This window comes from Pteropus medius, unplaced genomic scaffold (genome assembly GCF_902729225.1).
Source record: "Pteropus medius unplaced genomic scaffold, Ma_sr-lr_union100, whole genome shotgun sequence".
NCBI lineage: Eukaryota > Metazoa > Chordata > Mammalia > Chiroptera > Pteropodidae > Pteropus > Pteropus medius.
This window is the reverse complement of record NW_024346667.1, coordinates 19,509,021-19,535,668: the sequence shown is the minus strand read 5'-3', so window position 1 is coordinate 19,535,668 and position 26,648 is coordinate 19,509,021. Positions and strand designations below refer to the sequence as shown.

At 44.7% G+C, this 26,648-nt stretch overlaps 1 protein-coding gene across 2 annotated transcripts in view; it reads right to left on the bottom strand.

Moving 5' to 3' along the window:
• Positions 1 to 26,648, bottom strand: part of DPYSL2 (dihydropyrimidinase like 2) — a 105,596-nt gene that overhangs the window by 28,391 nt on the left and 50,557 nt on the right. For both annotated transcript variants that reach the window (XM_039876152.1, XM_039876153.1), the window contains exon 4: positions 546 to 710. In XM_039876152.1, the coding sequence (XP_039732086.1) occupies positions 546 to 710 (165 nt within the window). The remainder of the gene's footprint in view (positions 1 to 545; positions 711 to 26,648) is intronic.

The window sequence follows — 26,648 nt, the reverse complement described above, 5'->3', positions numbered from 1 at the left end:
GTAGTCAAGATTCCTCCAGCCTCCCTGGAAATCTTTCAGAACCCAATCCCTGGAATCTTACTCCCTAAAATAGCCCTATGGACCAAAAGAGACCCCTCAAGTTGTCCCGGGGCTTCCTCAAATCTGTCCTGGTTCTCCCAGGTTTGGCAGGAAGAAACTCCCCAAATCCTCTACTCCAAGTCCCGGGCACTCTCCTACGACCGCCCAGAATCCCCACCAGGATACGCATTTTACCTTTTGAGGGCAAGTCACTCTCATAGCCCCTAGCTAGGGCGCAAGGTTCTCTCAAACCAATAAACTGAAAGCAGATGTTATATAGGAACAGATCCCTGGAATAAGGCTCAGATTGGTTCTCATATCAGCGAAAGCTTCTGTTGTCGGACTGGGTTTGGCCCCCTCCAATCAGCATGAACTGCAGCCCAAGCCTTGTCTCCTTAAATGGCCAGGATGAGGATCAAAAGAGATTTAAAAGCATCATTCACAGAGCTTGTCTCCAAGGGCTGTGCCAGCTCATAGACTAAGGATACTGGGTTGGTGCAACCTACCGTGGTCCTTCACCAGAGCTTCCATCTCCTCTTGGATACCCTTGTGCCACTCGGTAATGTCCACGTGCAGAGAGTAGTCACAGCAGGACTTGCTGTCGGCCCATTCCCTCCACTGGTCAAAGGCGGCCAGCAGGCTTGTCCCAGGCTCAGGCACAACATGGTCAACTAGAAAGGAACAGATATTTGTCGTCATGAACAGAAGCCTCAAGGGCCACAGGCCAGCAGCTGTTTTCTCAACAAAGCTTCTTGGGTTCAAAGTCCAGATGGTGATCTCTACAACCAGCTTCTAAGGATCCACTTAAACCAGCTGACTACCCAAGAGAGGGAAAGCAGAAACTTGGCATGGCGTGGCTACTCCGGTGAAACCACGCATGAGTTGCCCAGATCTGATTTCCCAGCTCAAAGTCCCTGAAAGCACACACCTCGGGCACATTTCTCAGACAATGAGTCATTATGGACAATGGCGGTGTCAAATGGCCAGGCAGAGCTGCCAAACCGCTCTTTATGCTGATAGCTGCTTGCAAGGAGACGCCCCCATCAGACGGCGAGGAACTTGAAGATGTTGGACCCGAGCCATGCAGACCAAGCCTTCAGAGGTCCCCAGCATATCCACTCATTACCACTCACAATTCTGCAGCATAATACCACTTTGTAATTTAAGGGAGAGCTTTCATCTTAAGAGTTCAAAGCATTTTAAAACTGTGGTTATTGCTATATTATTTTTGAGCTCAGCTGATATGAAGACAGAGAGGAGTCAGGCTGACCTGGGTTTGCTTCCTGGCTTAACCACCTACCGGCAAGGTACTCCTGGGCCAGCTACTTAACTTCCAGTACTCTAAGTTTCTGTGCTAGTTTAAAACAAGGATATTGCCTACCATATACATTTGCCTACCATGTCCATTAAATGAGACAGCATATCAATCGAAAGTTGCTTCCCTATTTAAACCTACTGATGGATTCTCCTTGCTCTTCAGATATAGATTAAAGTCCCCAACAAGGTCTGCATGATCCTGCCCAGCTTGGCCCATGACTGCCACCACAACATCACCCTGGACCATCTCCCCCTCACGCTCTGCTCTCCCAACACACCAGCTGCCTTTCACTTCCTACGATAACATCCTGCTCCCTTCTGCCACAGGGCCTTTGCACATGCTGTCTCTCCTAGGTCTTGGAGAGCTCTCACCCAGTTACCACGAGAATAGGTTTACCAGAACTATTAGTACCTATCTTCTGCACAGACACTAAACTACAAACTGAAATGATTTGTCCAAGGTTAAAACAAATTTGTGCAACAAAGATAAAACCCAGGACTCTTGACACCCTAAGCAATGAATCATTCTCCTAAATAAAATATTAGATTTTGTACGGCCAGGTAAGCAGTTCTTAGCTAAGAAAATGCCAGCCCAAGCAATGCTAGTGAGCTCAGATTTCTAAAATGGATCAAATCTTACAGATGCTGCTAAATGGTAATCAACTAAACTTGGTTCCATATGTCTCAAAAATATAACATCCAAGCTAAATTTTCTTTTGACAAAATTTACTTTTTATAAGTAGTAGTATACGCAAGTAAGTGGGTACAAACATAGCTGGTGTAATATAATATTGTCTAATGAAAGCAATGACGATGTGTACTTCTAATAAGAGTCTGTTCCGCCTGCAAGATGCTAACACAGAAACCCTGACAAAACGATTCTAATATCTCTTCTAAAATTGCGTCCCCTGCCTCCTCAAGAAAAAAAAAAAAGAGAGAGAGAGAGAGAGAGAGAAAACATGACTTTGTAGTAATCACAGTTTGAACAGAAGCTCCCGACCCCACAGCCCCTGACGTCATCTCCTGCCCTCCTCCAAATCAGGATCTTAAACCTTTCATCAGACCCTGTCATTCTCTGATGAAATCCTTCAGTTGCTGTCCTCCATTTTAGAGTAAAATTCAAACTCCTCTGGGCCCTGCGGACCCAGCCGTGGCTCACCTCTCCCACGGACTGTCATCCGCCCCCTGCTCACCACCATCAGGCCACGCAGGCTGTTTTTCACCCTCTGACCTAACCAACTCCTCCCCACCTCCAGGTCTTTGCACAAACAGTTCCCTCTCTCTCTGGAAATCCATTCTCGTCACTCTTTACTCAGGCATCTCCTCCTCCTCCTCCTCCTCCTCCTCTTCCTCCTTCACATGGGGCTAAATGTCACCATCCCAGGGTCACGTCCCCATTTGCAGCCATTTCTGTATCGGTTTTCCTAGTTACTATCTGACTCCTCGACTAGGATGTACACTCCCTCACAGCAGGGAGTGAGTGCCTAGAAACAGTAAGTGCTCAATAAATGTTTTAAACAAATGAATGACTGTTCCCTTCCAGCTCATATTTCACCCTGCAAGATGAGGTCAAGCACAGAAGGAGGTATCCTCCCGGGAACACAACCAGATTTTCCTGCTTAACCCCAAAAGTGTGTAACAACATCTGGCGCTATGCTCCTCCAACTTCGGGGTGTAGAAAAGTTATCTGGAGAGCTTAGTAAAACACAGGTCCCTGGCCATGACACCCAGGATTTCAGATTCCATAGATCCGGGCTGGGCCTGAGAATCTTCATTTTAATAAGCTCCCTGGGAGCTCATGAGTCGGCCCGGACCACCTGAACATCACTAATTAAGTGTAAATCTTTTCCCATGTGTCTCCTGCCATCTCCACTCACTCATCCCCATTTTACCAGGAGGGACAACATTATCACTTAGGAAAAATATCGGGTTTCCTAGCTGTAATACTGTGGCTTCCCTCCGTATCTACAAACAGCTCCTAGAATTATGAACTCGAAAATTCAGGAAACACACAAAGCTAAAGGCTTGAGGGAAATAAACATGTTTCCTCCAAAAGCTAATGACACTCAGAGATGTGTCCGCGAAAAGCCTCCACATGTTTTCCCACAGTTCTCTTTCCATCACCGGTCCCCAGGGAAGGGCTGCTCCAGGAACAGAGCAGAATGTCATTCTCACTTCCGGAGGAAGCAGAGATTCCCCACTGAGGACACAGCCTGAAAACGACTTGCACAGAACTCAGGGGCTTTTTCTCGGGTGACTTTCCTAAGCTACCTGTCCCTGCAAGAGCCTGGCTTTTGCCTTGCAGCTGACTTCTCTCCACTCATGTAAGACATGAGGGAAAGCTCGTCCACCCAACCGTCTAACAGCCATGTGGAAAGAGGATGGCCTTGGGGGTCAATGGGCCCCAAGTTCTGATTCTGGGTCTTGCTGCAGCACTCCCTTGCTGCACGGATTCTCTGAGACCTCTAGTTCTTCATCTATGAAACATGGGCATGAAACTACCTACCGTCCAGGGCCGCAAGAAGTTTAAGAAAGCGTGTGTGAAAGCAACATGGCTGCCACACACTGAGTGTTCATCCGTCAGGATCAGCCACTGTGGTTTCGGCGGTAGGCCTGTGAATCTGTTTATGAGGGAGCCAAGAACATGCTGGGGACACTGTCCTGAACTCAGGAATTACGACCGGTATCCAGAAGTGCTTTCACCAGAAGACACCAGCTATTTCCAAAGGGCTGTTTTTACTTCCCTTAAAACCGTCAAAGGACACTAACTTTTCAACAGCTTTATTGAGATATAATTCACACATATACAATTCACCCATTTAAACTGTACAATTCAATGGTTTTTTAGTCTAGTCACGGAATTGTGCAATCATCACCACGATCTACTTGTATGACGTCACCCAAAAAAAAAAACCCCGGACCCATCGGCCGTCCCTCCCCATTCCCTCCTGACCCTACTATTTCCAGCCCTACGCAATCACTAATTTGCTTCCTGTCTCTATAGATTTGCCTGTTCTGGACATTTCATATAAACAGAATCATACAATATGTGGTCTTTTGTGTCTGGCTTCTTTCACTCTGCATAAGGTTCATCCACGTTGTAGTGCGTATCAGCACTTCATTCCTTTGTGTTACTTTCAGTGGTTTTGGTATCCTGTTTTTATGTTTATTGGATATTGGCAGTGAATGTTAAGCCACAGAGTAAACAGGCTGCTCCTAGAAAATTCAATTATAGAACTCCTCTGGAGTTTGTAGTGTTTAAAAGACTCTACTTTTTAAAAACTTTTTATTCTGAGGTCATCGTAGATTCACATGCAGGAGTAAGAAATGACACAGAGAGATCCTAGGACCCACTGCCCAGCCTGACTTCAGCACATCACAACCGGGAAGTCAACACTGACATAAACCAAGACCCCAAGTTTTAAAAGGCCAGTAGCTGGTGTGTCTGATCAGCTCTCAAAGGGCCCTTCGTATTTAAAACACAGAGATGCCAGAGGTCATCGTCACAGGCCCGGCTCTGGAACTGAAGAGGCGAAGCAGGAACCATATTCTGAAAGTCTGCTGCAGGATAAGCATGTGGGGCAGAAGGAAGCGGGAGACAGCCCTTCTCCTTGGTCCTCCACCACCGCCTCTCCGAAGCATCACACACAGTCCCATGCAGGGGAAGTTCCAGAAACTCCTGTAAGTACACACACCACCCTCACTCCCTGGGGTACTTACTCCATCGAAATTGCCCATCTCCTATTTCCCGTTCCAGAATTATCACTGCCTCTTTCTCTAGTCTTGAATTTAATTGTGTGCAGCAGCCTCTCCCCTTTTCATCTTGGATAAATTAACAGACTTGAATTAAGAGCAAACCATCGGGGAGATGACAACATACACCACTGCTGGCTTATCTATGGTGCTCCCAAGCTGGCATCTACCCAGTGAAATGCCAGGAGACCTTTCTCAACAGGGAGAGGCTGTTGTTGGTGGACAGATAAGAGCCTTTGGGAGACAGGCCTGCCAGTTAGGATAAGATGGTTTTGTTCTGGGAGGCGGGGGGGGAGGCAGAAAGAGAAGAGTAATTAGCTGTCCCTGGGAACACATGAAGTGCCCAGAGGAGAGGTCGTGGAGGACAGACCAGGCTCAGACACCTGAGGATCTGGACAGTTCTGCCCATTACTCATCATGTGTTTTTGGACAAGACATTCAACCTCTCTGGCCTTCAGAAGGCTCGTCTGTAAAATGGGGCTAACACTCGTATCTCGTCCTTAGGGTTCCAGTGAGGTAAAAATGAATTGACACGGGAACTACACAAGAATATCTGCTCCAGGGACACGGTCAATAAACACTAGCAGGAAGACAGTTATACCCTTTATAAAGAGAGCAACCCCACATAAACCCCTGTGGGAAGTATTCAGGGGCCCCTAAAGCACATGCTGACAGGGCTAGCTACTCACCAAGTACAGCTGATCCTTGAACAACACGGGTTTGAACGGTGTGGGTCCAGTTACATGTGGCTTTTTTTCAATAAATAAGTAAATGTATTTTCTCTTCCCTATGATTTCCTTAAAAATACTTTCTTTTTCTAGCTTACTGTAGTGGAAGAATACAGTATATAATACATATAATATACGAAATGTTTTCATTGCTAATGTTATCAATAAGGCTTCTTGTCAACAATAGGCTATCAGTGGTTAAGTTCTGGGGGAGTCCAAAGTTATACGTGGATTTCTGGCCGAGAGGGGGGCGGTCAGACCTCTAGTCCCCATGTTGTTCAAGGGACAACTGTATACTGTTTTTCCTGCAATACAAAGAAGTATTTTCCTAAAAGCTGAATCTAGAATGTTTTTGCCTGATTTTCTCATCTATAAACTGGCAAAAAACAATGTGCCTCACAACATGTTTATAAATGTTTGATAAGAAGGTATTTGTAAAGTACAAAGTGCTGGTCAAATCGGCCCAATTATCCTTCGTTGTCTCTTCACAGCCCCATCGAGCAGGAGGGCTGGCACACAGAAGGTGCTCAATAAGCACGGGAGAGACCGAACATCAGTCCCAGGAACACATGGCAATCTCGTCCACCTACCAGAGACCTCGCTGTAGCCAGTTTTAAAATCCCAGCCCTCCTGAATGCTGGCGAGGGGCCCTGCTACCTTCGGTTAACGCCAGCCAAAGAAAGAGCGGCTAACTTTATTTAGTGTAAGTGTAATTGGTATACTTCGAAGATGAGAGTAACAGTAAAAAATAATTCACATGTATTGAACACTTCCTATGTGTCTGGTACTATTCTGTGCATCTTCCATGAATCACCTCCTTTAATCTTTACACCAACTTCCTGAGGTCAAAGCCAGTGTTGGCCTCAGTTTTCAGCTGAAGATGCTGAGGGATGGTGAGATTACATAACCTGCTCAACATTACTTAAAATGCACTCCACAGAGGGCCTGGCAGACAGGTGTGCAACATTTATACCACCGTGCTTCGGCCAAGTCAGCCCTTGGGAGAACTCTGGAAGATGGTCAACAACGTGTCTGTCCTTAGCTGATGTGACCACTGCTGGGCAGCCGCGGACTGTGACCCCAGAGCCCCTACTCTTAACCACCCCTGCTTGAGAGAGAACAGGGAGTGAGGGGTTGAGAAGTAAAATGCGGCCTTATCCCTTTATTGTTTATAACTACAGCTAGCAGTTCAGTAAGTCAATAAACACAGAGGAAAACTGTATAATTAGCAAAACGATCACAAGCGCATTAACACACGCTCCCAACTGCTCAAACCTTGAGGCACTTCGGTAATCCCCTTATTTCTCTTTCCCACACTTTCTCTAAAGTAATCTCGCTGTTAAAACTGGACAACTATATTCATATAACCCAAGCTGAGCTCTAAGCAATTGTTCAGCATCCAGCGATCACTGCTAGAATCATGATGCCAGAATCTGGCGGGAATAGGGGCTGAAGCAAGATCCAGTAAGATATATTTATAAAACAAACAACCTCTTATGTGAGCTGATATCAGCCAACTTTGGAGAAAACAAAGAGGCAGAAGATATGAACTATGCCCTTAAAATATTTAAAATCTAGTTGGGGAAAGAATGCATTAAAACATAACATGAGAAATGATTCTATTTGATCTTTGGGCTCTGCTCTCTTCCACTTGGCCTCCCCACCAACCCCTGAAGAACTGAATGCTATTGACACCCTAATTTCTAGCCTCCCACTCCCTCTTGGCCCACTTCAGCCTTGGCTCCACCCTGCCCCGCAACATGCTCCTGGTTCAACCTATCCCTGTCCCCACCACCCTGACCGCCTTCCGTGGCCATGTGGCGACTGCCCACAGCATCACTGCCCCTCCTGCCCACACCCACCCCAGAACCAGGACAGCACTCAGCAAGTCTGCCTCCGCCCCTTGGAATAATGTTGCCCTGGCTCCTCCTTCTCCCTCACATTTTCAATGCTGGTGTCCCCACGAGCTCTGTCCTACTTCATTAGATTCCATTCACATTTCTGACATTTATTTAAAAGGTCTTGAGCTGGGGATCTGAACAGGGGAATGGCAGGTCCTTCTCTGACTGGCCCACATGGGACTCCTGATTCCTCATTTTTGTCGGTCTTTTCTTCTCTCATTCCTCCCAGGCATATCCTCTTTTCTTCCTCCTGATCTCCTTCCTCCCAACTCTTCTACTTCCCACCGTCTTCTGCAGGGCATCTTGGTCCCATCACTCATCAGTTGATAGATTTGGGAACCAGAGCCCTCTTCAGTCTCAGGCAAATCCCCATGATGAGCAGCTGGAAGCAGCGGGGGAAACCCACAGGATGCAGCATCTCCCCGGCTTGGTTCCTGCTGCACGAAGGGAGCTGCCCATCCGGAAGCCAGGAGTGGGAACCTGGGGCTGTTCACACCTGCAGCCCACGCCCCCTACCCACCAGCTTTCCCTGCCCATGGGCCTGGGCCTGCTGGAAGGAGGTTGCCCATTCCTTCCAGGATGCTGGAACAAGACTCTGAGGAACCAGGAGTCAGAGCCAGAACTGAAGGTGGGAAAGGGGAAGTGGGGAACAGGGCAGAGAGAAGGCCCAGATTCCAAACTCAGTGCTACTTCTGATTCTAAAGATGACTTTGGAAAGGTATCTTCAGCTTTTCACATTTTCACAGTTTAACTCAGGCATAACCAGAGCTCCCTGCTTTAGGGAAATATATGTACCCCTCCAGAAATATTTTTAAATGGGAATGGGATGATTGAAGCATGTTATAATTTCATACCACTGATTGCATTTATTTGACAGCAACGATATCGACCTCACATGGGTATGCAGCTGTTTAGTGGTTCACAAAGGGCTATCGTGTGCTTTATCTCATTGGATGCTCCAACTAGATGGCAGGGCAGGTTCACGATGCTCGCGTCACAGATAAGAAAATCGGGGCCATGAGACTCACCTGCAGTCATGCAGACACTAAGTGACAGAGCTGGACCTAAATCTACCTTGTTTTATAGCCTTTCCTAACCATTGCCTTCTTGGTATTTCTATGAACGGCACTCACCTCAACCTTCTATACCTAAACTCTTTTCTATCATCGAAAATATATGAAGGTTCACATAACTGGACAGCTAATGACCTTAACCCAATGGACAGAGCGGGAAATAGCCAATGCGAGTCAGTGAAAGTTAATTTGGGGCACCAGATAAAGAGCTTGTCAAAATGTCAGCACCTCATAAAACCCTTTTCTTCGAGGCTTGGGGAAGCTTGCACATGGCCTCCTTGCATGCAAGATCAAAGTCCAGGCTAATGAAATCTGTGTGTGGAGATGAAGGGTCATTTATAATGTGTAAATTCTAACAGTGACAAACCAAACATTGGGCAGAAAGAAACCCTCTCCCTGACTCATCAAAAGCAGCCGTGGAGAGACTGGGAGAGCAGAATGCCCATCTGTAGGCTGCATGGGGTCAACCTTCCCAGGGCAGGGTCCACCAGCATCAACCAGCGGGCAGGCGAGGGAGGGCACTTCACCAGAACCGGCTTTACGTGAAAATCAGCCTCTGCAGCAGGATTCGGTAGTTTGTTCTCCACTCTCCTCAGACTGTTGGGCGGCTGAGTAGTTCACTGAGGAAGATGTTGTCAAACCTTAAATAGCAGCAGCACTGTCTAACCACCAGAAGTGCTTAAAAGACTTCAGTCGCCTACGCACAATGACACAACTAATTGCCCAGGAATCTCGCTTACTGATATAAGCAAGTCTGGCAAACTACTTGAAGAGATTGTTAGTGGCTAGAATCAGGTTCAGACCCAGGGACCCTAAGAAATTGCTTTATCTTTTCACTGATGAGGAATCTGAGTCCCAGGGAAGTTTCAAGAGTTGTGAAAAGACACATAATGAGATGTGTCAATACCGGAATTAATCCAAAGTCTAAATCCAAAATCTGTACTGCTTCCTTTATTTTTTTTTTTTTATAATAGGAGAAAATATTACCTATAATCCTGCCATCTTACCAGTGACTATTAATCTTTTTTTTTATGTCATCCAGATCCGCCATGTGCATATATTTTATGTGGGCATAATCACAGGGCACGCTAAGTTTTAATTGTCTTTTTTCTTAATACCATACTGTCTTAGACTTCATAATTCAATTTTTTTATGTAAGAGCTATTCTTGGGGGAATCTACTACAACTTTCTTAACCATTACCCAATGTTGAACCTATAGATCGCTTCCAATTTTCCTCTATTATACATAATGTTCTTATGAACATAATCACGTAAATAATTTTTCCCCTATTTTAAATGGTTTTCTCTAGAGAGGGTTCTAGAATTGGGATAATTAGATGAGCTATGGTTCGTAATACAGATGACCACATTGCATTCCAAAGTGTCGCTACTTTATGCTACCACCAGCAATGCATCTGGATATCACCCCAACTACTGCTGGTATTTTCATTTTATTTGCTTACTATTTAAGGAGTTTAAAAAAAAATGAAACAAACAAACAAACAAACAAAACGCTCTTTCACTAGAGTAGGCTATCTCTGTTTCAGATAAATGGCCACCTTCCAGAAAGACCCAAATAGCGGACTGAGTAATCCGTGACAAATCAGATCAACCAGCTGCACATAGGAGTTACTGACAATTTAGCAGAAACATGATTAACTTGCTACATCTGCCATGTTAGTTCTAGCACCCTCTCGGCCTTCCTCCAGCTTTGCCCACCGAGCCCCACAATGATCCCCACCAACGCCGCCTTGTTCGTCGGACAAGATGTAGTCCAGGCAGCACAGACATAGAGGGAGCCCCGGGCCCTGGGCCCCAGGTGGACAGAGAGATGCTGTGCTTTGTCTCAGCTCCTTGTATGTTCACAGGCACTTAAGAGGAAGTGTCATCCCCAAAGCAGAATGATGAAATCATGGCCGGGGAGAAGGCAAGGAGAGCCAAAGGTGAAAATCCCAGCCAAACTCGTTAGAATACAAAGCTTTAAACTTCAGGTCCATGTACAATTTCTCCAAGAGATGTTGAAATCGTTGGCTAACTGTGGGACAGGGTTCTGTTTCCTGTAATCAGAGTAGGAGTCTGAAAAGGAGCCAAGTTTATGGCATCTCATATCCATGCATCAGTGGGAGAAACACAAAGTTTACCTCAGGCCAGCATTTCCACCCAAATTCCTCCTCGAAGCATCCTGAAGTGCTGGGGAGTGACTGGTTGCTCAGGGACAGGGGCTTCACACACCCTCCACTTGCCAGCACTCAAACTGCCCTACTCAGAAAGCTGGGCCTCAACTCCACCTTCTGAAAAGCTGACCTGAAATACACTCTCATCCACGAAAGGAATGTAAGAGAACCGGAAAAAACAGTGCTGTGTGAGAATGGCCCCCCAGTGCTGTCAACTGTCCACGCGGACTGTGCCGGAAACAGAGCATGACGAAAGCCCATGGGGAGTGTACTGCAAGGCTCAGAGCTTGTGGCTCCTGCGCTCACCTGCCTGGGCGGAATCTGGGCTCCGCCACTGACTAGTTCTAGGAACTCAGGCAAGTGACTTAACCCCCAGTGCCTCAGTTTCCCCATCTGCAAAATAAGAATAGCAACAGTGCCTACTTCATAGCGGAAGGGTTAAAAGTGAACTCTGGAGTCAGACTGCCCGAGCTGGCATCCAGCTCTGCCACCCACTAGCGATATAACTTCAGGTCCTTTACCCTCTCTGGGCCTCAGTTTTCTTATGTGTAAAAATGGAGATAATAATAGTACCCACTAACAGGGTTGTTATAAAACGGTATTTGTAAAAGGCTTCCAACAGAACCTGGCACAGTTGGTCCTATACAAGCATTCATTAAGTAAATAAAAAATAACACTGGACTACTTGAGGATGTAAGGCTGTTTGACCCAATTCCCGGCACCAAGTCCCAAACGTTCACTTTCACACTGAGGTATAGTGCGAAGGGAGTCAGCACTTGGGGGGCTTCGGGGGCACAGAACCTAGGAGGCCAAGGGCACCCTCCAGTGCTGCTGTGAGCCAGGTGGCAGAGGCAGGGCTCAGAAGCATGAGAAATAACAGGTGTTGGAAGGAACCAGACAAAGGTGCTATTAAGAGGAGGAGGCCCAAAGCCCCTAGTGCTGCCACAAGAAAGGCATGGAACTCTGAGCCATTCATCTAGCAGAAGTCCCGAGTTAAGACCAAAACAAGCAGAACAAATCTGTCCTGTTTACACAGCAAGGAGGCACCGATGGCAAAATAAAAGACAGTAAGACACACCCGTGAACAGACATAAATGCAGACTTCCACCTCCCAGGAAACCTCCCCCGATGCCCCAAGTAACCCCTGGACAGCATCATGGAAACAATCCCATTAAATGGAATATAGTAAGAATGAATAAATTCATCCCCCATTTTATTATGAATCAAATGCAAGAAAACCTGTCAGTCGGAGTGGAAATACAAACTAATCATCATTAACAGAGTTCATGTAATTCCAATTACAAGCAAAGAATCCTGATCTACCCTGAAAACATCACCTCAGTTCAGTCTCCAGCAGGCCTTTAGAATACTGAAACTCTTCATATTTTAAAAACTGCCTAGGGATACGGGAGCCACAGGCTGGGGTGGATGACCTGGTTCTCTCTTTTCTCTTCCCACATGGGGAGGAGAGAACCTAGCAGGAGATGCGTTTCCTAAGAGTTGCTGGCACAGGGCAGCCCGAGGCTCCACAGATTTCCTGAGCAGACCCTCCTGCCATCAGCATCCCTTACCAAGGAAAGGCCCTGGATGTTGCCCAGGGAGTGTGTGCATGTGTGCGCACATGTGTGCACAGGTGTATGCAGGTGCATGTGTGCACGCGTGTGTAACCTGTGAGTGTGACAGAACTGAAAGGCTAGGAGGTGAGCTTTCAGGCCTCCGGTGGCTTTCAGGCTGCTTTAAGGAAATGGAGGCATCCCAGCTTTCACTGCAAAGTCTGCCATAAAATAAATGTCAGACTACAAACCAATTATAGAAAGAGTGCAGGAAAGTCACGAACAACAGACTTTGCAGGAGTGCGGGACAACCTAAAAGGACCCGACATGCCGCCAGGTCAAACTCAGCTCTGAGGAGCTCCAATTTGAAAAAGGGGGTGGGGGCCAGCTGGCTGTGTAGGCCAAGATGAGGTGGCTGGGAAACATGTGAGTAGTGATGCTTCCTCTGTTTGTCTCGGCTTTCGGTTGCCTGGGACTACCAGACCACAGATTCGGTGCAGGCCTGCCAAAAAACAAGAGATCACAGGGCTGTGTGGAACATCACAAAAAAAAGAAATGACAATCACACCACAGGCTTTCACGTGCAAAGACTGGGTTCGTCGCAGTTTTCCTTCACGATGGCTCCCTGTTGGGAAGGGAATCCAGAGAAACTCAAGGACTTTGCAGCTTCCTGATCAGAGAGCGACAGAAGCGCATCCATAATGTTCAAAACTATGTTAGAAATGCTCCAGCCAAAGCCCCAAGGTCATTGTCAACAACAGGAAAAAACAAGGAACAAATTAATGAAACAGGGTTGTTTACATTCCTGGAGAAGTAGATAAACAAACTCTATGATCTGATGACAATAATCCTTCTGTGAAAACATGGACTGAAATAAATGATGTGAGGTTCACACTTACTATATTTCGGGACATCGTATATGGACACACAGCAAATCATATCATAAAGACACGGGCGCCTAGTTCAAATAAGAACTGATTTATATACAGGATTCTAACTAACTAATAAGCAACTAACTGTTCCACCCTTGCACAAAGAATGCCTCTGGCTCTCAAATGTCCTGCTCAGCAGCATTTGTATAGATGGTAAAAAAGTTATCAGCTATCTGACTGGAGCTCGACCCAGAAACAAAAGCATGAGGAGCCTGGTCTCTGTTCTGTTTATTTCAATGTTGCACAATTCTCTTTGCATCCCCTCCAAATAAAGTTGGGCAGGGAAGGAAGAGTTGGTGATGTCATATGTTGACTGGAATATCTAAAGCCAACATAACTGACGGGTGTTTTCCTCCTAGGAACCTGGACTGAATTCAAAAACACAGCATAACATCTCTGGAGTCTGAACCATGGCCATCATGCTATCATGAGCTCGCTATCTTGGCTGAGGGCTAATTGTTCAATGGGTCTTTTTTTCCCCACTGGATTATTAAGCCTAAATAAAAAGCCAATGTATCTGGACAATAAGGTTTAAGTCTGATAAGGGACCCAGTTGTTCAGGGAGCCTTTAATGACCCTTTCCAACAGGGTGGACAGTTGAGAGCTCAGGTTCCACAAAAAACGCCAGCCCGCACCGCGGGACATAAATTCAAGCACTTCCTCACATTATGTTCTCTTCCTTCCCAGGAATGACAGGGGTAAGAAATAGTAACCCAGATGCAAAGGAGCGCTCCAAAGGGACTTTTCATTTTATAAAATCCCTTTAAGTGCAAAAGTACTTAAATGCCAAAAGATTTGGAAAACCAGAAAGAACAGAATTATCCATTATTCCATCACCCAAAGAAAATTACTATTAATATACTGATGTATGTCTATCCAATCGTTTTTCCTACCCACTTATACACACATATATATTCTTTACAAAAGTAGTATCATAATTTTATAGTATGTAAATTATACTTCAAAAAAGCTCTTTAAAAAAGTAGTATCAAATCAGACATAGTGACCATGGCCTTTCTTCCATCAATATATTGTGAATATGTTCATATTAGTATTTTGCATGATGGTTTCCAAAAAACACACTGTTTTTTCTTAGAGATGGCTAAAATTCACTTAACCAAACACCTATTTTGATCATTTAGGTTGGTCCTAATTTTTTCTCATCATAAATAATGTTAGAATGAACATCCTTAAAACTAAATGTTTGCACATTGATTATTCTGGGTCAAGGGGTATGAATGTTTCTTGTTTATAAATATTTTAAGCTCATTAGATATTGTCTTAATACCCTCCAAAAAGGTTATACCAGGGTAAACACCTACCAGCAGGTTATGAGTGCCCATTTCACTATAACCTAGCCAACACCAGGTATTATAACTCCTTTTAATATCTGAAAATTTAGTAGACAAAAACTTAGGTCATTGTTATTTCATTTTGTATGTCTTTTATTACTCATTCAGTTAAATATTTTTTCATGAGTCTAAATAGTAGAATTCTTTCTTCCTTTGTGAATCTTGTTCGTACCCTTTTTGTATTAAAGTGCTCATCTTTTTATCAAAATGTTATGATTTCACATTTCAAATGCATCAGTCCTTTATTATATATTGCAAATCTAATTTCCAACTTCTCGTGTTTCTTTTAATTACTTTATTCTACTGGTGTTTTTAATTTCTGTATAGTCGAGCACCTCCATCTTTTCTGATTTCTCCCTCTGATGAAATATCTAAATTATATGACTTTTCATCTGTTATTTTCTTCTGGTTCTCTTTGGCCTTAGTTATTTAAATTTAACTTTAACCCATCTTAAAGGTATTTTGGTACAGGATGTGAGGTAAGGAGTTTATCTTTCTTTGTTCTTCGAATGGTTAACTATTCCAGCATAATACTGTGACTAGGTCACCATTTCATCATGAGTTTGAAATGTTATTTTTTTCATACACTAAATCCTTAGATACAGGTGGTTCCACTTAATGGATTTTCTACTTTATCCTATCGATGTAGATGTCTCTTCTGGAGCTAGTGTCATCCCATTTTATTATATTTGTCTAACTTTTTAAATATCCAGCCAGTAGTGACCTCCTGCCCTTCTTTATTATGTTCTTTTTAAATGTTTTCTTGGTTCTTATCATTTGTTGATTCTTCCACTGAACTTCAGAATCACTCAGTCCAGTGTCAACAAACAGAACACCTTTTGAGGTTTTGGTTGAAATCACACTGAATTTATAGAATTTGCTTCTTTATAGTATTGGGTCTTTCCATTCACTAACATAGCATCTTTTTTCACTTACTGTCTCCTCTCATCTTCCCATATATAAGAACATATTCTTGTAATTCCAAGTTATTTTGTATTTTGTGTTGTTATTGTGAATGGGTTTTTTAATTATTTTTTCTTATTGGTTATTTCTGACATATGGAAAAACTATTGATTTTGAATATACATATTTTGAAACTGGTCATCATAATAAGCTTTCTTCTTAGATCCAATATTTGACTGACAATTCCTTTGAATATTTCAGGTAGGTAAACTATCTAACAAATAACAATCATTTTGTTTTTCCTTTCAAATATTTTTACTTATTCTTGTCTTATTACATTGGCTAGCCCTTCCAGAACAATGGAATAATAGAATAATGGAGATAATCACTGGCATTCTGGTCCCTAATTCATCAGAAAGGAAGAACTTGAAATATTTGTTGAGTGCTAGTGCTCCTGCTCAAAGTCCACGGCCCAGAGACCTGGTGCAAAACATAAGTTCAAGGCAAAGCAAAGACAGCAGTCTCTATACATTTTCCACAACCCAACAAAATGCCTTAAGAAACACATACAATATTAGATACTAAAACAGACCAAACGAAGACAATGCTAACATTTCCTGTGATAAATGCAAGATTTGACAGGGAGGGGACTGGGGTAGAGATGGTCAGATGTCAGACTTTTCGTTTGTCCCGCAGTGAAGGAGTGTTCAAAGCATGGTGGCCCTGGAGCCCAGGGGGCAGCCAGCAGCTGATTTCTTACCTCTGTGCTGCCTCTGGTTCTCTCAAAAGCAGAGAGGCAGATTCCCTCACTCATTCCTTCACCTTCTCTTCCTCCAACTAGATCCATTTCCCCCTCCTCCAGGAAACCTTCAAGACTATCTAGATAGAAGCTGACCCCTTGCCCTTCAGACCTGGCAGAGTACTCATCTGGCTTTCGCCTTCTCCCTGGCACGACTTTCTAGAACACAATGACAACCTCACTATCCAAATCTGACCACCTGACTTCTCACTTAAAATCCACAAAATTGCCAAAAAAAGACTTCCATTCAGTCAGAGCAAATTCCTCTCAGTTAAGGGTGGTTATAGATCCTCACTCAGGGCCTGTATCTTCCTACTTTCACACAATGGTAATGATCTCAAGCCATCTGGTCCCCCAGCAGAAAGACCTGAAATGTGCGGTTAAATGAGGGAGGGCAGCAACCACAGGCAGGTCCACTAAGAGCGCTAATAAGTGAGAGAAGACAGGAAGGGAGGAGGCAGGAAAATGATGAAATGGAGACAAATATTCCCAATAGCGAGAAAGCATTTGGGGGCGGGGGGTTTAAAAGCCCAAAACTCTGAAAGGAAGCGTAGTACTATAACAAACTCAAAACAATAACTTTGTGTCATCAAGAAAGGCTTAAATGACGTTTCACTCCCTTCGCTTAGAAAGAACCATGCACTACTCCTGGAAAGGTAATTTTCTTTGTTTTAAAGGGTAAATTTTTCAGGAAAGGGTCAAAGAGGTCTTTTAGGAAGGAAGGCACTTAACATTTATTAAGTTCCGGGTACATGCTTGATACTTTGCACACTCTACGAAATTCAAGTTGCACGGTAACCATGAAACATCATCTTACAAATCAGAAAACTGTGGCTCAGAATTACCATGATTCAGCAATTCCACTTCTGGGTACAGACACACAAAAATAAAAAGCAGGGAGTGGAACAGCAGTATTATTCACAATAGCCAAAAGACGGAAATAAACCAAGTGTCCATCGACAGATGAATAGATTGAAAAATGTGGTATCCACATACAATGGAATATTATTCGGCCTTAGAAAGAAAGGAAATTCTGACACATGCTACAACATGGATGGACCTTGAAGACATTAAGCTAAGTGATATAAGCCCACCACAAAAGATAAATACTACATGATTCTATTTATATGAGGGACCTAGAGTCGTCAAATTCACAGAACAGAAAGTGGAAAGGTGGCTGCCAGGGGCTGAGGGGAGGCAGAATGGAGAGTTAGTGTTTAATTAGTATGGAGCTTCAGTTTTGCAAGATGAAGAAAGTCCTGGAGATGGATGGTGGTGATGGTTGCAGAGCAATGTGAATGCATTTACTGCCACTGAACTGCGTACTTAAAATGGTTAAAATGGTAAACTTTATGCCATGTATATGGTTACCACAATTTTAAAAAATGGGCATGGGGGAGAAAACTGTGGCTCAGAGAAATGAAAAATATTGCCCAGCTGGAAAGCAGCAAAAGGCAGGTAGAACTCAAACACCTGCCAGGCCACACGTGGCCAGGGGTCCCTCAGCATTGTCTGTGAGACACTGGCTGGACTGTGACAGTAGACAGAAGGGACCGAAGACTGCAGAGGAGCTGAGAGAACAGGCAGCAGGGGCTGACCCTCAACCACAGTGAACGGTGGACGCCACTCGTGCCTCGGCTCTTCCCACTAAACCTCTTCTTTTAAATACCCAGCAGTATTGATTTACTTATAAATGTAAACCATACCAGACTCTTACTTACCAAATCCCACAAGCTTCAATCCATCTACAATCCATCCACTCCTCTGTTGGCTGCCACCCCACAGTCAGGCTCTAGGGCAAACCCCGACGGGCTGGCAAGTCAGCTCACTCAGGGAAGCCTCCCCTGACTCTCTCAGGCAAAATTTAAAGATTTCTTCTTCTCTGTTGCCCCTGAACCTTAGTATAGAAATTACCATGTCTTATGGTCATCTTTAATTTGTATGTCTCCCCAATAGCCTGCAAAGTCCCTTGAGAACAGGGAGCATATCCGCAGTTCTCATGCCTAGACCAGGAACTTCCACGTGGCCTAGCAAACACCAGCCGAGCACATGGGTGACGGAGTGAATGAACGGGGGTTTCTTAGCAGTGAAAACGACAGTGCTCATTAACTGTGTTTAAACAGAGCAATGGCTATGATGCGCACGGAAAGTGGCCACATCCTTTGCTCTCGCTGTCAGCCACCATCATCCCGCATCAATGCAGCCTCAGCCGTCTAGCACAATGTTCTCAGCTCTCAGCTCTATCAGGTGCTAGCCACTGTTACACCCCAAAAACATCCGGAAACAAGGATGGAGTCACCTCAAAGCACATGGACTGAAATCACGCTTCACACCTGAGGTCCCCCTGATGACAAAGGCCCAGCAATATGCCCAGCAGGACCGGTGCTGACCAGGGAGCCAGAGGGCCAAGGTTTCCATCCTCCTTTGGCCTTGTGATTAGTTGGGCGGCCTTAGGCAAGTCACTTAACCTTTCTATTCTGCAATTTCCTCATGGGAAGTGGGGGATATTTCCGGCCTTATCTATTTTACAAAGGGAAGGTCCCTGGAGAGAGCAGCTATAAATGCAGAATGTGATGAGTGTGATGAGTCCTCTTACTCTGGCCTATGGAGAGGGCGCATGGCCACCCGAGGCAGGAACGAACTGGCCTAGGAGATCCCTAGCACTAGGCCGGGAGCATCCGGGCCTGGCAGGCTACAGTATGCTATGTCAGAAGATGGACACTGGAGCAAAGAGGCAACAAAGAACTCTGCCTAGTTCCTTCCCTGGCCCAGGACCGTTTACCTGCCCACCTCACCAGAAAGCAGAATGAAGAATGGTCATAAAAGACGGCAAAACAGGACTCACTCTGGGCCACATGGTAAGAGGGAAACAAGTCTGGAGGGGACAGAGGCAGCCATTCCAACTAGCTAGGGACAGGGAACCCAGAGAGAGGGCTCCAGTGGTTGTTGATGCAGTGCTGGCTGATTCTTGCTTCTCTGGAGCACCCCTGATTTCAATTCTTTCTCGTCACTATGAACATCCTGATACTTTTCGCATCAGATGTCTCCATGCAGGATTAGAAAAACATACTCAAAACCGAGTTCTCATATCATAGCTCAAGATAAGTGTGACTAGGAGTGAGTGAATGAGTGACTAGCCTTAAAATAAAGCCTAAAGTCAAAACCACAATGACATACTCACTCTCCCAGATGGCTGTGATCAAAACAATGGACGATAACAAGTGTTGGCAAGGACGTGCAGAGACTGGAGCCCTCTCATACACGGCTAGTGGGAATGTAAAACGGTGCCACTGTGGAAAACAGTTTGGCAGGTCCTCAAAAAGTTAAAGATAGTATACCATAAGACCCAGCAATTCCACTCCAAGAGAGATGAAAACATATGTACACACAAAAACTTGTCCACAAATGAACATTATTCATTCACAATAGTCAAAAAGTGCAAACAACCCAAATGCTATCAACTGATCAATAGACAAGCAAAGTGTAGTACATTCATACAACATAACATTATTCAGCCATAAAAAAGGAATAAAGTACTGATTCATGCTATAAAATGCATGAGCCTTGAAAACGTTATGCTCAGCAAAAGAAGCCAGACACAAAAGGCCATATATTGTAGGATTCCATTCATATGAAATATCTAGAATAGGCAAATCCATGGAGACATCAAGTCGTAATCTATGGTGCTTGGCATGGGCTGAGGAACAGGGAGTAGCTGTGAACTGGTCTGGAGTTCCTTGTTGGGGGGGTAAGAAGGTTCTGAAACTAGATGGAAGGGACACTTATGCAACTCTGTGAGCACACTAAAAACCGCTGAATTGTACAATTTAAAAGAGTGGATTTTATGGTATGTAAATAATAAATTTTTAAAGAGTCAATACAGTTTGTGTAGCCAACAGATAACATAAACAATGAACGAATAAATGAATGAATGCCGCAAACCTAAGCCAATACGACTCTGTTACTCAGCATCTTTTCTTGAGGAAATTCTTAAGAATGAGCAAGAAGAATAAGCTGTTTTTGCAAATTGCTTGAAGGACAAAGAGAATGAAGAAAAGAAAGGGCCAAGCCAATACATGAAGAAGGAGAACAATCAGAAAAATCACATTTTCTGGCACAATGATGGATGTAAAATCTATTGGTCACTAGAGACCACCTTTAACTGGCAAGGAGACAATGGAAGTAGGGGATTTATGTCAGAGAAACAGAAATTTTACACAGAGCATGGCTTCTGGATCACGTGACTCTCTCAGAATGCAGACACTAAAGTTCAAATGCCTGTTTGCATAAGCCAAAGGACCCAGAAAATACAGCTGAGTGAGAACTCTCCAGCCCCCTAACACAGGAGAAGCTATTTTTTTTATTGATCAGCTTTTCCAGTCTGTCTTTCATGAAGAGGTCTTGCCATTTAATGAAAATCCACATTTCACCACAAAGATGAGAGCACCTTCCTCAGCTGTTCTCTGGAAAGTAAGCTTTTTCTTAGACATGAGTTTTGCAGTGAGTTTCACATCACCAAGCACTCACTATCGGTAATGAGCTACAAGGCACAAAGCAGCAGTAGTACACATATAAACATGCACCACGGGAGAAAAGGGCACAGAAGTGGCCTCAGTCCTACCCCCAAGGTCACGCCACCTCCTGGGCCTTAGGTTCTCCACTGCAAAATGAGGAGATTGCAATAAACAATCTCTAAGTCCCAGGCACAGGCCTCATCCAGAGCTTGCAATCAGGTGTCAGGCTACCATCCATTCCCCAGTAATAAAGAGTATTGAAGCTTTACCTGCTTTTCAAACCAATCATTATTTAAAACTACCTTTTTCTATAATATAAAAGGAGAAACAATCAGAGATCTTGGATCTCCCACTAAGCAGGATATAAAATTCAGCAAAGCAAATCTCCCTTTTCCAGAGTAAGCTGGAAAGTGCATGTTCACAGAGGAGTGGGGAAATAAACAGAGCTGAAAGCTTTCAGCAAGAAATTCAGGTGATGGTAAAGATGTGCCTCTGCAACATCGAAAAAAGAATTCAGAGCTATGCTGACCATTTTAATTGTTTCTTGATGAAAGAAGAACAAGAAAAAAGGTGTATGATGAAATGAGAGGGTTGCTGAAGTCAATCACACAAAAATGCATTTAGCCCTTCAAATATCCAGTATCCAGGAGTCATGATAAAAAAAAAGTTTTGACCTGTCAGGAGCAAAAATGGGCTGAAGGGCCTACCCAACCCTGTACCCACCGTAAAGGTAACTGCCCAAGCCCTGTCCTACCCACCATCTCCCTGAACCCTTACAGCAACCCTATTAGGCAAGAAAGGCCAATCCAGGCCCTTCTGACAATTGACAAAAGCAAGACAGAGACGTGGGGCAATGTGGCTGAACGAATAAGCAGCAGAGTGGAGACCAGAATTAAGGTCTCCTCATTCCTAGCTTCATGAAGATGTGTCGTCAAGAAGTTTAGGCCTCAAATTCTTTCCATTACACCTCATTCTTCCCCTTGGATCGTATCCATGAAGGAAAAAACAATGCACAGAACAGCAAACCCAACTCTGAGAAATTGTTTGATTTTCCTCCCTGTCCCTGTGCCTCCTCAAAAAAATGCCATCTGCCTGAGGTGTTTCCCAACCAGAGAGCGGAGCCTAATGAACCTCGGTGAAAGATGAGATGCAGACAAGAAGGCCTTTGAAGCTGCGTGCGTGACGGAGCTCAGCCCAATCTGGCCCTCGTGGAAAAGGGCTCCTGGGCCTCCCGGAAAAGGCATTAAGTTCAGTCGATGAACACATGACATCAGTTACTCCTCCCAACTGCTCTCCAAATCCCCCTGGGAGGCAGGGGGAAATCTCGGTCATCAATCCAGGGCTTCTGTTGGGAGACCAGAGATAACACACCACCATCTTGACAAGCATCTTCTTCCCCTACTGGGTACAGCCTCTTGCTTATTGACAGCTGTTGACTATCTGATCACTTTCCCCCATTACACTACAGAGAAAAAAAATACTTTGAAATTAAAGTTGGATCAAAGGGCAGAATAAAGCTCGAACACCAAAATCTTTCTGTTTCTTAGAGATGGATCTAAGCCCAACACCTGATCACAAACTCCAGGTGGGAACTATATCTGGGATGTCTGTGAAACACCTGGCACAATGCTGGACACAGAGCAGCATTCACGAGAACACTTTTGCATTGTTAAAAAGCAAACAGTGCTCCTCTACCCTGTGATCTGTGAGTGCCGTTGGCCAAAAGCTTGGATCAGAATCCCAGCCCTAACTCTTGCAAGCTTTGTGGCTTTAGGCGAGTAACCCAGCTTCTCCGGGCTTCCCATGTCCTCATTTATGGCATGGGAAGAAGCTCACCTATCTTCAGGGTTGACATAAGGATTAAAAATGGTGTGTATAGGGCTCTTGTGGCACAGATCCCCAATAAATGGTATCAATTATCTGCTCCCTGCAAGTTACCTTTCCTTTAACCATCTCATGGGCAGAGAACGGAGCCACGCAGCTCCTCTCTGTGATTCCTTGCACGTCAGTGGAGGGGTATACAGAGAGCGGCCATGGGCCATTCCCTTTCAGAGATCATCAGAGGACAAAAGAATTCAACACAAGCCTCTAAAAGGAAGAGTGATATACACATCTGGGTTTACCTGGGATGACCCTGGTTTGCATAGTTGTCTTGGGGTAAAAATTAGCAACATCCCCTTTCACTCTCAAAAGTGCATCCATCCGGACAGAAACTTAAATGCCCATCCTACTTATAGAGCTGAAGCCCCCATCTAATGGTGTAAAATGACACTTAAAACACACATCACCAATACTGGGCCCAAGCTGCAACACTCTGCTGGGTTTGCATCTAAAGCACTAAAGCAAAAACTGCATTTCCTCCAATATACTAAGTCCAACCCCTCCCGCTTGGCTCAGAGTGGCCCCCAAATATCTGTCAACCCCTAGGGCATAGTCTTCCAACTCAACTCTCTTCTCACGTTAACTATGGATCTGTTCTTCCTGCCTTTTTATCCCCATGATTTGTGTAGCCAATAAACCAGGACAAAATAAATAACAATAATAGAGACTGCCTGCCAGCTGAAAGAAGCATGAGCTATGCAGCTCGAAGAAAAAGCAGCTGTTTGTCTCTGCCAGAACTGGCCAATAATGGATCAGGGATTGGCGCTTTTCATCTGAGGGGTGCAACACAGTCCTCTATTTGATGCCACGAAAGAGGAACAAGTCACGCGCCACACCTGCACGAAGGAGAGAGACCTGCATTCTGCCAGGACGGTCACGCCACCTCTCTCTGGGTGGTACGCGCTGTATGACTAAATGCTTCCTTAGCTGACATACCCACTGGGGGAAGATTTGTCACCAATGCTGCCAGAGGAATGGCCCCAGGCCATGCGCTGGCAGCTCCGCGGCTGCAGGGCTATGGGGAGGAAAAGGCTGGTACCCGGTCAGCGAGGAACACAGACCTCTTTGAAGAGACCGTAATGAATCGATCCGCTGGGAGAAACGGAGGGGTCCGGGTTTTCCACAGCACAGCAAGGACCAATTATAAAGTTGGCCTCATTTGAATTCCTTTTTTGGCTGACAAGTCAAATCTAGAACAAGTTATTGACTTGACGAGCTGTTTCCTGATGACACTGCTTTGCATCTGCGGGGTCGGGTGTGTTGTCAAGAAATTTAGGCCCCAGATTCTCTAGCAATTATTTGGAGTGGAAAAAGATAAAGTGAAAGTTTTTATTTTTTTGTATGAGAAGCCAGATTATAGAGCTTATTACACAGAGCTGTTTTTCCTGCTATGTTCAAAACACAAACTCCATTACATTGGTTTGAAGATGAAGCAAGCCTGGAACTCTCTTCCCGATCTCACCAAGTGTCAAGAAAGGAAGATTACTCATCTGGAATCGGTTAGCATATGACTGCATCCTTGGATCAGGAAAGATGACCATTAGGTATAGGTAGGCAGGTAGGAAGGTATGAAGACAGACAGACAGACAGCTATTAGAAAGATTAGATAGATGACAGATATTAAATAGATGATACAGATTTAGATATAGAACAGACAGTAGGTTAGATAGCTAGCTGTATAAACTAGACAAGATTGATGATAAATTGGATATATATGATAGATTAGATAGATAATTGAGATAAACAGATAATAGACAAAACAGACAGATGGACAGATTCACACATGTACCAAAAGTGTCACAATAATCATTTTCAAATAATATGGCACAAGCACTCTCACTTACTTTTCATAAAGTCCTAAAAAATAGGAATCTATCGTCACCGTTTTGTAGATGTGGCAATAGATATCTAGAAATATATTAGAGGTTCACACTCAAACAGAAAGTACTAGAAAGAGAAAATAAACTTAGATCTTCTGATTCTTGGAACATTCCCAACCTGTCCTGTAGTGTTACTTGCAATCTCATCCTCTGCAGCATGGGCCAGTAACCTTCACCCAGCTGGGAAAGAAGCTGGGACAGAAGATCCCAATGGTTGCCTTATGAGCCTATGATTCCATGTTATTACCAGGCGCTTTTGATTTTTCCTTCGCCGGCTCCCCACAAGGAAGGATTCCAGTGCTGACCTATCATTAGAGGGAGATTAGGTCATAAACACTATTGATTCAACCTAAAGACTGTAGGGTTTTCTCAGGGAAACCAGCACAGCAGGTGGCCCGCAGAGCTGGGGCCGGCAGTCCTGTGCCAGCCGCATTCTGCCTTCCGCACTCCCTCTCCTGCACCACCAGGCCTTATTCCTGGTCACCACCTCTCATCCCACTAACTTCAAGTCCTAACCGGTGCCCTATTTAGCCAAGTGAAACCTCGGGACCCCACGAACAGCAACTGAAGGAGGAGGCTCTTTCCGGTGACATAACTCTGCCCACCCTGCTTCATAAGCTTCTGGAGGGCACCTGGCTACAGAACCCACCCACCCCAGGTCATAACAGTGTAATCCTCCTCCCTTGGCAAAGAAGACAGGTCACAGCAGGCAACAGAGGGCAGAGGTGTGACACCTCTAGTTTTTAAAAAACCTTGCAGACATTCAGTTTCAACAGAAGTCCAACAGTTGGAACAAGCAAAGAGATCCGTGGCTCTTCATGCTGGCCGTCCCCTAGAAGCTTAAAACTACCAACACCCAGGCCCACCAGAAGTTCTGTTCTCTGTACTTTGCGAACACTCCCCAGGGGATTCCAGTGTGCACTTGAGGTTTGTAACTAATGCCCTGGTTCGCTGTAAAATTCCCTCCACCAGAGAGTCAGCCTCGGCCACAGAGACCCAACCCCCGCCGAACCCTCTCTATCATTAGGGGAACATTTAGTCACAGTCAAAGAAAGCTGCCTCCCAAATGGGTTAACCAGAAAGAACTCTAATTTCTACTCACTGTAATGCCCCTGTATCATTACCATGGCAGTTAAGACAGACTAAAAGCAAAGAATTTGGGTAAATGGCTTCACCCAACAACAGCAGCAAGTCAGAGGCAAAGCCCTCAAAACCCAAAGAAATAAATAATCATTTTCCCAAGAAGAAACAGGAAGATCTTTTCAAAGACAGAAAAAGGGAAAGAAGGGGAGAAGGCCCCAAATGGGGCCAGAGCTATGGGCAATAGGTAGAAAAATGCAAGTCCCTTGGCCAACCACCACCCCCTAAGACAGTCACTTTTCCTTTAAAACACTATGTACCATTAACTTTTTAAAGACAGAGTATTCACCTATCACGGGCTCTCATGAAAAATAAAGCAAACCAATGCAAACCTAGGTAGGGAAAATGAAATGAGTCTCTGTCCTGGTTTCTGTCTTGAACAGAAGGAGGAATATTAAACAAAACCACTGAAACCTGACAGTGTGGTTCGTTTTCTTAAGTGACTAAGTGGTTATGTCCTCTTACTAATCAACTCTTTTCCCCTACAGTTCAACATGGGAGCCATGCAGAGACCGTGCTTTGAAGTAGTTTCCCAGCTGTGCTTCCCCAGGCCCTAGGATTCCCCAGAGGCGAGGGGCTGCCCAGAGCGGGAAGACAGGGAGAAAAGGAGTGAGGATCTGGGCTCTCCAACAGCCCACCTTTCCAGCCAGGGCAACTCTGCTTTCATCAGTCTTACCTGCCAGGTAGGGGAGTCCCAGGTAAGGTTTC